Here is a 12,228-nt window from a genome sequence, read left to right on the forward strand (position 1 = left end):
CACACCTGACCTCAGTTAATTTGACAGAAATACAGCAATGCGTTTGTTGTGCAAACAGGCACAAATAGACACACAAAATATGTATTTGTTTTCGAGCCTTTTAGAATTTTTTAATAGATTAAAGGAGAGAATACTGGCAAAAAAAAAAAAGACAGTGGGAAACTGAAAGAGTGCAAAGCGAGAGTCAGGCACAGGGAGAGAGACCAGGGTAGGCTGAATAAGCTGTTTGTTTGTCCCTCTGTTGTCCACCCTGGGCTTGCCTTGTGCCTGGCGTCCAGGGTGATTTCCCTTCACAACGACCACTGCCGCTCTTGCATTAGTATTTTCACTGCTGTGAGAGTAGCATTCAAGGGTGTACTGTGTTTAGTTGCTTGCTCCTCAACGGGCCTCATTATGCAGGGAATGGGAAAGACCGAGAGAGGAGAGCAGGGCCGAGACATCGACCTGACATCGCTGAGATCCACCATGCCAGCCAGCGGGCCCCTTCAGGTTAGTATACTTAAAAAGGCAGAAAAACTTATAAATAACTATAGATGAATTGCTTATTTTATTAAGCAAAAGCATTGCCTTCCTATCTGCCTTCCTTTTATTTCACCCTCTTCCTTAGTTCCTATTTCCCTCACTCTTTAATCTGACTTTTTTCTTAGTCCTGAGAGTTTGTTACTCTGAATCATTGCTTCTATCTTGGCTTTACCACAAAGCTGTGGTATGTTCTGCCTGTGTGAGAGCTGAGGATCAAAAGGCTGCCCTGTGGTTCTCTTGGTTAGGTTAAGTGCCTGTACTCGATCCCAAGACTAAGACACAACTACAGCATCCATCAAATATCAATTAGGGCCTGGGTGCAAAGGTTAATAATACCTTTTAAAGTAGCTGTGGGTCAAAGAAACAGGTATGCACGAATATAGAGATAGAAAAGGGGTCGTAGTATAATTGGAGTTTTTAGAGGTTGCATTTATTTTTTGATATTCCCATACTTTACACACGAATTTAAGCTACATTTAGTTTATTCACAAATATTTTGGATTTTATTCAAAAAGATTGAAGCTTCTTTTTTCAAATAATCATCTGCCTCAATTTCACAGAAGTTATAGATATTTACATAACTGTTCCTGGTGTCTTCTGCTGGTCTGTAATAGAGGTAACAGGGTTCCTCCACATCAACCAGCAGAGCTATCAGTTACTGGCACAGTATTTTTAGCTACACAGTCTCCAGTGAACAAAGTGGGATTACTTAAGACAAGCTGTGTGTGTTTGTGTGCGTGAGTGTGTGTGAGACAGTGATAGATGTGGAAGACAGGGTATTCGCTTAGTTCATCAGCATATGTAAATGTCCATATTACATATAAATTTATTGTATATACATCATTTTGGTATGTAAATGATGTGTGTAAAATTCTCAATGAGATAAGCAGAATTCTGGATCTTAAATAAAGTGCTGTTTGCTTCTTTTTGTACATACATTTTTGGAAATGCATGCTTTTTCAACGCAGACAGTAAATGTCCTTTTCGGTGACCCCCTACTGTTATCACATTAGCGACAACTTTATTCTATCTCATAGGTTATCTGCCTGCTAACCACATCCAAATGTAGCATGAATGCTTGTACTGTTTATTCATAAAACTGAGATTCATAACACACTCTTTGACTTTTCACCAGTTCTGTTTTGATAAGTCGTAATCTGATAACAGTTAAACAGAGAACAATGTTACAGTTTATTGAAATGGTATTCAGCATATCTGTAGCACGGGTTATGAATATGAATGAATGTGAATATATTAGCAGCAACTAATAAGACAGGAAGGCTTGAAGAGAGAGAAGAAAAAGACTTGTTTGGATAAGCTGAGAACCTGTACAGTACCATTTGGCCACGTTCTGCCACTATAGTGACTCCAGTGATAATAACATCACTTTAATGTATATCTGCAGATGTCAAGTCCTCCCCGGAACTATTCATTTGAACCATAGTGGCATAATTATATGATGACAGACACAAGGAGGGAAATGTGGGATCTTCAGTAAAGCAGAAACAAGTTTACCAAAGCATGCGTGCACATGAATGCGTGTTTAAGGAAGCGTGTGTTTAAGAACTCACTCTTTCAGCACAATATGCATCCCGTATGTTATGCCAGCTCAAACTTGTGGTCTGTGTGTATATGACTAATGCTAATGCCTTTATTCATGTCATATGTATTTGTTGTGTTGTGCCAACAGCCAGTTTAAAATCAAAACACTTGCATCAAGGTACTTTATACTTTACAGTATTCTAGTAAATACCCCAACAATCAGATTAAATTTTCTGTGCAAGCACTTTGTGACTGTGGGAAAGAAAAGCTCTCTTTTAACAGGGGAAAATAACCAGCGAAACCAGGCTCAGCGAGTTGCAGTCATCAGCAGCGACAAGAGCAAAAAATTGCATCATTAAATTGAATAATGAAAAATGTTGGCAAATAAGGGTTGTCAGATATACACACAGTGCTTTTAGTGTTTACGGAGCAAACATCTGACCATCATCTGAATTTGTCTCAAGACACACTCAGAATATCTTTGTCATGTGATTAAAAAAATAGCTATAAATTGAGCTTGATATAGGCAGTAGGTGGTCATCCATGTAGTCACCTGTCCAGGCTTTACCTCACCTCCTGCTCAGTGTCATCTAGAATAATAATAATGTATACTTTATTGATCCCCGTGGGGAAATTACTTGTTTTTCTCTGCATTTGACCCATTCACTCAGTGAAGCAGTGGGCAGCCACTAAGCAAGCGCCCGGGGAGCAGTGAGTAGGGACGGTACCTTGCTCAGGGTAGCCGTTCAGTGGATTCGAACCCCCGACCTTCCAATCATGGAGAAACTACTCTACCTACTGACCTATCCCTGCTCCTAGAATAGGCTCCAGGCCTCCATAATGTTATCCACAATAAGGTAGTAGAGCTGAGGAATTGCTGGGATCTTTTTGGTTGAGATTTAGATTCATATATGCTACTGTGGAATAAAACAGGACTGTTGATACAGAATTATTACCCAGAAGGATTTCTTGGTCTTTGAGTTCATGACATCGTCACAATATCCTGATATATTGCAGTAGCATAGCTTCAGAGTGAGAGCTTCCCCAAAGAGAAGCATATTATTTTCTGAAATTAGATCTATGAGGCTTTCATTCAGTGTCTCTGTGAGCCTGTCATGATGAATCTATTTCCATGGTGTGAAAGCTTTACACCTCTAAGTCACTCTCTATGTATAGAGCACAGCAAGAGGGTGTGGAGCGCCAATACAGAATTAGGAGGAATCACACGGCCTCTCCAAGCTTGGCACTCATGTTTCAAAGAAAGAGAATGACCACACTGTTCGAGGAGGATGGTCACAGTATGTTTAGTGATTAGAAAAAACCCTCTTATTTTTAGTGTTTGATTGTGAACAAGCTCTTAAGATTACTTGGAGAAATCAATAAAGTGAAAATAACCTTAAAGCAGACATTAAAGACTAGAATTTGGTGTAAACACTTAAAATGTTGCTGTTCTTCCAACACCATGGATCTCCTTGGTTACCAACATTGCTAAATTTTACACTTATAGATTAAACCTTCCATGCTTTTTCAAGGATTTCTAGCTTATTCAGTGGTGACATTCAGCTTTCATAGTGTTTTTACAGACATAGAAATGGCATCAATATCTTAGTGTGAGGACATAATGCAAAAAGTGAAAATTGAAACACAGGCATAAGAATTATTTCAGAGAAGTGTAAAATCATGTGAGCAAGCCTGAGCTGGCCATCAACTGACTTTGGTAGATGTCAGGAAAGAAAGGTCACTTCAGAGCAAGTCTTGCACGCCAATCACAGAAAATAGTAGTAATATACATATTAGTTTACCAAAGATTAAATATAATAAGGGAGGTCTGCATGTGTCTTATATAGTACTATGAAAAATTCTTGAGTCACCCTAGTAGGTGCGACAGTTTATTAAAACGTGCAAACGTACATAAAATACATTATCTAAGGCAAAAACAGGTTTTACAACTAGCTTGAAAGTCAATATTTGGTATGATCACCTTTATTCTTCAACTCAGCCTTGCCTCTTCTAGGCAAGCCTCCTTTGATTTCTTGAAGTAGTCTTCAGAAGTGATTCTCCAGACTTCTTGAACATCTTTCAAAGGTCTTTTTTGGACGTTGGCTTCCTTTTGTTCCATTCTCTGCCGAGATGATCTGACACTGCTTACACAATGTCGAGGTCCAGGCTCAACATTATTCACATGGCTGATAGGATTCCCTTGTGTGTTATTCTGTCCAGGTGCGACTTTACTGCCCTGGCAGTGTGCTTGGGGTCATTATCATGCTGAAAAAGGAACATCCTGCCAATCAGACACTTTCAGATACTTTCCATGATATTGCGTGGTGAATCGAATTCTGACCATATTCTTCTGCATTCAGTCCAGGTTTTGTAACTTGGCATACCTCAGCTTTTTCTCCCTGTTTTTTTTCCTTAAGAATGGCCTCTTGGCAACCACCCTTCTACTGAGACCTTTTCTGAGGCTGTGGTGAACAGTAGATGAATCATCTGAAGGGTCAGATGCATGTCTCAAGTCCTGTGTCAGGTCTTTGCTGGATTTTCCCCCCCTATTTCTTAAGGACATGACTTTCAGATACGGTTCATCTGCTGTAGATTTTTTTTTTAGGCCTGTCACCTCTTCTTTTGTCCTCCACTTGACTAGTTTGCTTAAGTCCTAGACAATAACTCTTTGGGAAAACTCCTTGTTGACTCATAAATACTGTTTTACACCTGTCAGACTGTGTTATCTTGAGATTTTTAGATTCAACTAAAGAAAAAAAATTGTGACAGGCTATTAACAAAGTTCCTGAAGATAAAGTTCTTTGTTAGATAAGTTGCTTCATTAGGTTGTCTGTTACACTGGTTTAGTAAACACAAAATCATTCATCTGACAATGATCAGGTCCAAGAACTGGACTGAAAACGCGTGGAAAAGCAGCAAATATATATATAAAAAAGATGAGAGCTATTGCTCAAGACCACATTAAAAATTCCAGGAAAGTCTGGCTTCTTCAAAACAAAATATGCAGAGTGTACATTACTGTAGTGTCTATATAACAAGGACTATATCACAAAACTTTGTTTTTGATGCATGTTTATGCTTTGTCTTTCTTGTTTCTTGAGCTATGCATCACATCAGTTCAATTTTATTTATATAGTGCCAAATCACAGCAATAACTTATTGGGGAGATCTACATTTATTTGCACAAGTGTCTTCCTTATGGGCTCAAAAAGCAAGAACCCATCATAGTTGGGTTAAAGCTAGGTTAAATACTACGAGTACACAGTTGATTAGAAATGTAAATCAGTATAATGGCCTCTAAAGTTATGGAAACACAAGTCTGTGTGCATGTCTGTGATTGTGCGTGTAACCACCTCTTGGCCCCTACATGGCAAATGTTACATTCTGAGTGTAGGTGTGAAGTATGAGAGTGCATGCATGTCTCTGTAATTCTAGGAACCATCATCTGACGCCCGGCCGAGCCTCATCTTTAACTGAAATGGAATGACTGTTGTTGTTTAATGACTCGTGTTGTGTAATATGTGTAACCAAACTGTGGGTCACATTCTTTTCCATTGTATATGTGTGCAAGTAGAAAGAGTTGTGTAATTTACCAGATATGTACAATAGAGTGTGAGTAGCTTGTAATTACATGGTACAGCACAGAATATGTGACAACTTTGTCCAAAGCGACTTGTTTTTAAAAAGCTTATTACATGGTGCATCAGCAACGATTTGTCAGTTGCAATAGGGTAGGTAACAGATAGAAGATAACAGATTAGGAAATTTTTTTAGCAAGATAATTTTTATAAACCACATTTTTTGAAGTTTAAATGGCATTGTCATAGATGAAGGTTAGTCTATAAATGAACTATACCACCAGTTTCAGAGATGACACGCAATCATTGTTTTTGTCGTCATAACCTTGAATATCCAGGCCTCTCTTATCTCTTGCTACTTATTATCAGAGACCTTTTCTGGGAGACATAAAAAAATCTAAATTTAGTTATAAAACTGTAGAATTAAATGTGAACGTGAAAGCGTTTGTTAATCACAGACATCTAACCAAAAACCCAATTTAAAAACTCTCTTTAAAATAAGGGAACTAGAGGTGAAAAATTCTAATGTCTGGGTTCAAACATGGCCGTTTTGGTAGTTTGCTGGTTTGGGTGTCAGACTATGCAATGCTCAGAACATTTTTAAAATAAGATCTCAGATTTTACAGATCTTACTTAGCATGATAATTGTTAAAGTTCATGACCAAACAAGTAGAAAAAACTGAACAAGTATGGCTTGTTTTAAAGGGTTACCAGGGGAATGCCTCTCCTCTCTTAAAAAGACAGGACTTTGCAAAGCTGCATCTGAGCAAATCACAAGACCTCAGTTACAGTATTCTTGGCCATAATGCACAGCATTACAAACACAGCATATCAGCAGAAACAACTCTTACCACCTGTCAGCATGGTGTGATGATTTGAGGGGTGATGATAGCCACAGGACCTGGGCTCCTTGCAGTCATTGAGTCAACCATGTGAGGACATTTGTTCAGCTGCTAAAGCAGTCAAATGATATCCCACAATAACAGGGAAAAATAACTCATTGTTTATTTACTTTCCCAGAACAAGATCAAACCCAGTTCAAAAAGAGACTCCTGTAGAAGCCAATGGTTTATTCAGTGTTTTCATGCAGGACCATTTCCAAAATTGCTTCTGTTACAAGGATATATTCCTTCTCCAAGGTCAAGGAAAAAACGTGCGGCTAAGCAGAGCTTCCGGTGCTGTTTGTCTATCTGTCAGCACGATTGTGCAACAACTATTAAGCCAAATTTTTATTAAATTTGGCAGTAATGGAACTTGGACAAAGAGAGAACTAATTAAATTCTGATGCAGATCTAGATTGCATTTGTATGTTATGTTCTTCTGTGTGGAGTTTGTATGTTCTCCCAGTGCTTGTGTGGGTTCTCTCTGGGTACTCCTGCTTCCCACAGTCCAAAGGCATTCTTGTTAACTGGTTATTCTAAATTAGCTGCAGGTGTGAATGTGGATGTGAATTGTTGTTGACGTGTCCAGGGTTATCCCTCTTCTTAAAATATGACAGCTGGGAAAGACTCCAGCCGCTCCCCCTCCTGCATGGACCAGAATTGGAGAAGTGGTTAAGAAGATGGATGGATGGATGGATGGATGGATGGATGGATGGATTGACCTTGATAGAAGATATGAAGAAATGCAACAGACCAATTTTATATTTCACTGTAGTTTAACAGTAATAATAGTACACACTGAATCCTTGGTTATGGGTTTCAAACTAGTGTCGGAAAATCATAAAATAAATTAATCTAATTGGTCTTCATTTCCTCAGATACCAGGTGTACTAGAAAATGCTGGTGTTTGCTCTTGTCACATTTGGCTGAGACTAGATTAGCAGCATGGCCTGGACACAAAACAGTGAAGCAGCTGTATTATGCAAATGTCTTACATAGTTGGTAGCCTTCAGGGGTAACTAAACATGTAATCACTCGTATTGTATAAGCCCCGATTCCAATAAGTTGAGACATTGTGAAAATATAAAGAAAAAAGAATGCAATGATTTGCAGCTCTCATAGACCAATGCTTTAGTTTACACAGCAAGCCAACCCGATTTACTTTAGTTAAGACAAAGACTGTTATTAAGACACTTAAAATACAAAAAGTATATTTTAAACTTGAGTAAATTTTAACCACTTTTTATTACAGTCCTAGTACTTCTACTTTGGAAGCCAAACCATCTTGTGTCTCACCAATTTCTCATATGCAGGAAAAAGTGATGCAAATAAGCTGTTTATAAAATGGCATTGCAAACGATTCAGCAGCCGTGTTTTTTGTTCGTGAGAGTAATACCTTTGGCGTTGACATTAGCCTTTGTGACTTTGCTATATAAAACACTATAAGAAAGAGAAACAACCTGAAAGCAGGATATGGGCCCATTATCTGCATATCTGCTTTGATCGTCTACCACTGAAAATATTATTTGAATTAGAAAATACATCATACTTGTCCTTGTCTGTGTGATTTACCACCATCCTTTTCTGTCTTTCCCTCATCTTTTTCTTCCATTTTTCCTTGTTACCCTATTCCTCCTTTCATTTCTCTCTATTCTTGTTCTTCCTCTCTTCTCTGTCCAGGGGGGATACTGTGTTTTCTTTTCATTTTGCAGGGGAAATGACAGATAACTCAGTTTGAATCTAAAACAGTTCTAAAAGGAGCCATGCCCAATTTTTGTGTGCGAGCGTGCATGTGTGCATGAGTTCGTTTGTGTGTGTGTGTGAGAAAAGGTTCTCTCAAAAGCGTTAAAGAGAGTATGTGTACAAAAAAAAGGGCAAGATGAGTGATACCAGATGAAACTTTAGATCCTACTGCATATAAACAATTAAATTATCACACAAGGACCAGTTGGTCTGTCTCCTGTTTTGTTCTATTCCCTAAACCCACAATTATAGTGTCACACTGAAAAAAGGCAGATGTACGGCACAAGTGTTCTCATGACACACACAAGTCCACCGTTTTACTTCCACTTCAGTGGGATTTAAAGTCTTTGTATATTAGGACTCGTCTGTTTTGACATATTTCATGAAGACATTGTTTGTCAAAGTAACCAACAAGCATCTTTAAAAATTTGAGCAGATTTTTACATGAGAAATAAATCATTAATAGGAGCTTTAAGGCCAAGAGTTTCGTGACAGACTTTTGTTCTTCATCCACTTGTTCCAGTCATAGTTGCCAAGAAAAAGCAGGAAACCCCCCCCCCCCCCCCCAATGCCGAGGGTTCCCTGCAGGGACAGTAACTCACAACACTTAAGTCATGCATGCACACACAGAGATGAACATAAATCAGAGATGAACACCAGGCTTATAAATCCGTACGCCAGTCTTCTCACAGGCTCTGTGTACACACCCTTCTCATAAAAACATTTTCGAGGAATTATGTATTGCTTCTCTGCAGCATTTACAACTATATTCAACTATATTTGAGCTGCCTGCAGCCTGCACGATGTGTGCTGTGCTCAAATTGTTGCCACATAAATATAGAGATACCCACATATGCACAGATCTGTGAAAAAGCATTAACGTAAAAATAGGCATAAAAACAACATATGCAATACTTAAGAGGCTGCATGTGGTAGGGATTGTGATGAACAAAGCCTTTGTGTTTATTGATGCACAGTGAACCAGAACCTTTCATCTAATTCTCGCAGAAGATTGCGAATAAACATATTTCCCCAAAAGGCTGAGCTATTTCTTTAAGAGAGGGAAGTGATAGAAAACACATGAGAAAGCAAGAAGTAGGACTGAAGGGCGATGCAGCTTGGCATGTAGAGAAAAAGAAAAAGTAATTCGGGCCATGCAAACACACATAGAGAATCTGATTTCATCTTTGTTGATGAAATGCATGGCTGTGTGCCGGGCTGCTGGCCAGGGCGGCGCATGTGTCTGCATGAGCATGTGTGTGTTTATGTTAATTGGGGGTTGAAGTAGAGGTAAATACAGACCTCTCTTTATCTGTGTTTTCCTTTCCTCCAGCATGAGTAGTAGGTCACTGGACTGGACAAAGTTTGTGTGGGAAAAACACCCAGCCCTGAATGTTTCTGGTCAAGCTTGTATGGCTGCCAGTTTGTTTGTGTTCATACGTGCTACTGTCAGAGGTGTGTGCAGAGTTAAGAGTCCCAGTGAGATAGGGTTCTTTGTCTGCACTTATTTGAATCAAAACAATGGAAAAATACAACTCTAAAGTGACTCTTAATAAACATTTCAATCGAGGATAGATCAGACGTTTAATAACTCTGTACTTCACCTCCTCCTCTTCAGCTATATTAGGGTTTAGTTGTCTTCTAACCCACCTTTCAGATTATAAATCCTGCAACTTTATTGTATTCGTTTTCTCATTACTCACCTAGCATTGGCACTACCACGTCTTCAAATATGAAACTGGCATTTTTTTTTGGGCTTGTTTGTTTTTCTTTGTTAGAATTAGCTAATTTTGCAGCGTCCTTGGAAATGCGACTTGATAAATATCTTGGATATTCAAAGCGTGACAGAAACAATGAACCCATGGAATTCTATAATTGCACAGTATAGATACGAAAGATTCTTTTGAATCTATAGTACAAAAGTTTATTTTGCCTGCTCTATTATTTACAAGAGGACACCACAGTTCATACAATTGATTTAACGCCAAAGGAATTTGTGTCTCCTCCAGGGACCGAATTGGGAATCTTGTCAGTCAATTGTAAACCATACATTAAGAAAAACAAAACATCTTTTAAGAAACTCACAAAAATAGTTGAAGCTGAGTTAAAAGGCTTGAGCACTGTGTAAAATTGTTAACCAACACAGGGCAATTAAAAATATCAATGAAAAAGAAAGATGTTGTATTAACAAAATTGATGGATAAACTTACACTCAGTCAACCAAGTGATTTCTTATACATGATAATCTGAAAATGCTGGTTGAGTCTGCACCTATTCAACTTGCCTGTTTTCTTCAGCTGGACACAGCAGGACAATAATGTTTGATGGGAGACAAACATGAAAATCGACCTGTGCTACAGATTTTAGTGGAATCCAAGGCAAGCAAAGTTAATTCTGCTTCCAGAGGTCAGAGCCAATTGTTGCCACAAGGTAGCTGTAATCTAGAGGATGTAACAAACAGGCAACGAAAGAAGCTTGCGGAACAGAAAACTCATTAAGAATGAGGATGAGAGATCACTTTCATTGTATTTTTAAGTCATGTCTAGATTTCAATGGACAAGCACTGCTCATCTTGCTTGCCCCAGTGGAACACTGTCAGGGCAAAGCAAGGCAAACAATAGCAGTCATGCATTAATAGGCAACACACAAACCTCCACCTCTAGTATATTGTTCATTTATTTCTCAACTGTAGAGTGCTATGTACCCAGCACCAAATGACAGACAGACAGAGCTGCCACTTATTGGTGGACATACTGTAGTAGTTAGTTTCTAAAGGGTGAGCTACTTTTGCCAAGCATAGAGGTCAAAAACAGCATACATGTAGAGTTAAGGTTATTAAATGAATCAAAGCAAATAAGTTCTTATGTTGCTCTGCATCTTTGAATAGTTACATAGTCAACAATTTACCTGGATTAGCTAGTCCAGCGGTCTCAAACCCCCGGGCCACGGACTGGTGCCGGTCCATGAGTCATTTGGTACCGGGCCGCGAGAGTTGAGGCTCGGGTGTGACATGTATAGTTTTCAGGGTTTTTATCATTAACTCGGTTTCCCTGGGTCTTTTCCCGTGTTGTAGTTGTGTGTCTTATTTTGAAAGAAATATTTACACGTTACCATAGCGACCAGAGAGCATTAAGGGGCAAAGAGGAGGATGTTACTCTCAATGCTGTTGTCGTATTTCAGGAGGACGCTGCAAATAAAGTTACACAACTACACAGTGAATTCACGTTTATTATTATATTTACAAAATACCACCGTTTTTATCTTGGTCATATCATTTTATTTTGTTGTATTTATCCGCAATCCGGTCTGTGAAAATATTGTCTGACATTAAACTTGTCCATGGTACAAAAAAGTTCGGGGACTGCTGAGCTAGTTCACATTTCGTCCAAGTGGGAAAATGGTTCTGAGGACAGGAGGTGACTTCATTTTTTTTGTTTAGATTTGTTTATGTTTGGTTGATTTTTCAATTGTACACAAATTTGGTGATTTGATAGGATATTAGGACGACTTCAAGCTCTGTTTAAACAACTCTTGTTTTAGTTTGTAATGCAGTACATTGTTGTGAGGTCATATAATTATCTGTGCTTAAAGAAAAAAACTGGGGGCAGGAAAGCAGTGATTCAGGGAAAGAACGAAAGTGCAGGCGGCAGGCAAGGGTCAGTCTTACCTCATCCAGGCTCTGTCACTGATGCCCCTTGGTGTATGTGGTGCTCATGGGACTATTGTTGAGCTCAGCCCTATGAGATCATGCTAAGTGTGAAACAAAGGCACCCACTTAATAACTGTTGTCTGTGTAAAGCCACGAGTCAATGCAACCCATTTTTGTTTACACACAAACTGTTATGATATTCTCTTACCGCTAGGAAAACTGTTTTTTATTAAGCAGTTATGTAGTTTTCCCAAAAATATTCCACATTTAAATGTTTTAAAGCTGCAGACTTTAGGTTTTACTGTTAACAAAT

At 38.7% G+C, this 12,228-nt stretch overlaps 1 protein-coding gene across 9 annotated transcripts in view; it reads left to right on the forward strand.

Moving 5' to 3' along the window:
- Nucleotides 1–207: 207 nt before the first annotated feature.
- Nucleotides 208–12,228, forward strand: part of LOC146689688 (ninjurin-2-like) — a 36,787-nt gene continuing 24,766 nt past the window's right edge. For 7 of the 9 annotated variants that reach the window (XM_085437178.1, XM_085437176.1, XM_085437175.1 and 4 more), the window contains exon 1: nucleotides 208–489. In XM_085437178.1, coding sequence (XP_085293304.1) covers nucleotides 394–489 — 96 coding nt within the window. In that variant the 5' untranslated portion in view covers nucleotides 208–393. The remainder of the gene's footprint in view (nucleotides 490–12,228) is intronic. The other 2 variants (XM_085437173.1, XM_085437174.1) reach the window with 2 other exon arrangements.

Source organism: Copadichromis virginalis, linkage group LG17 (genome assembly GCF_057382275.1).
Source record: "Copadichromis virginalis isolate Kocher_CV1m ecotype Utaka linkage group LG17, C_Virginalis_male_GT1.1, whole genome shotgun sequence".
NCBI lineage: Eukaryota > Metazoa > Chordata > Actinopteri > Cichliformes > Cichlidae > Copadichromis > Copadichromis virginalis.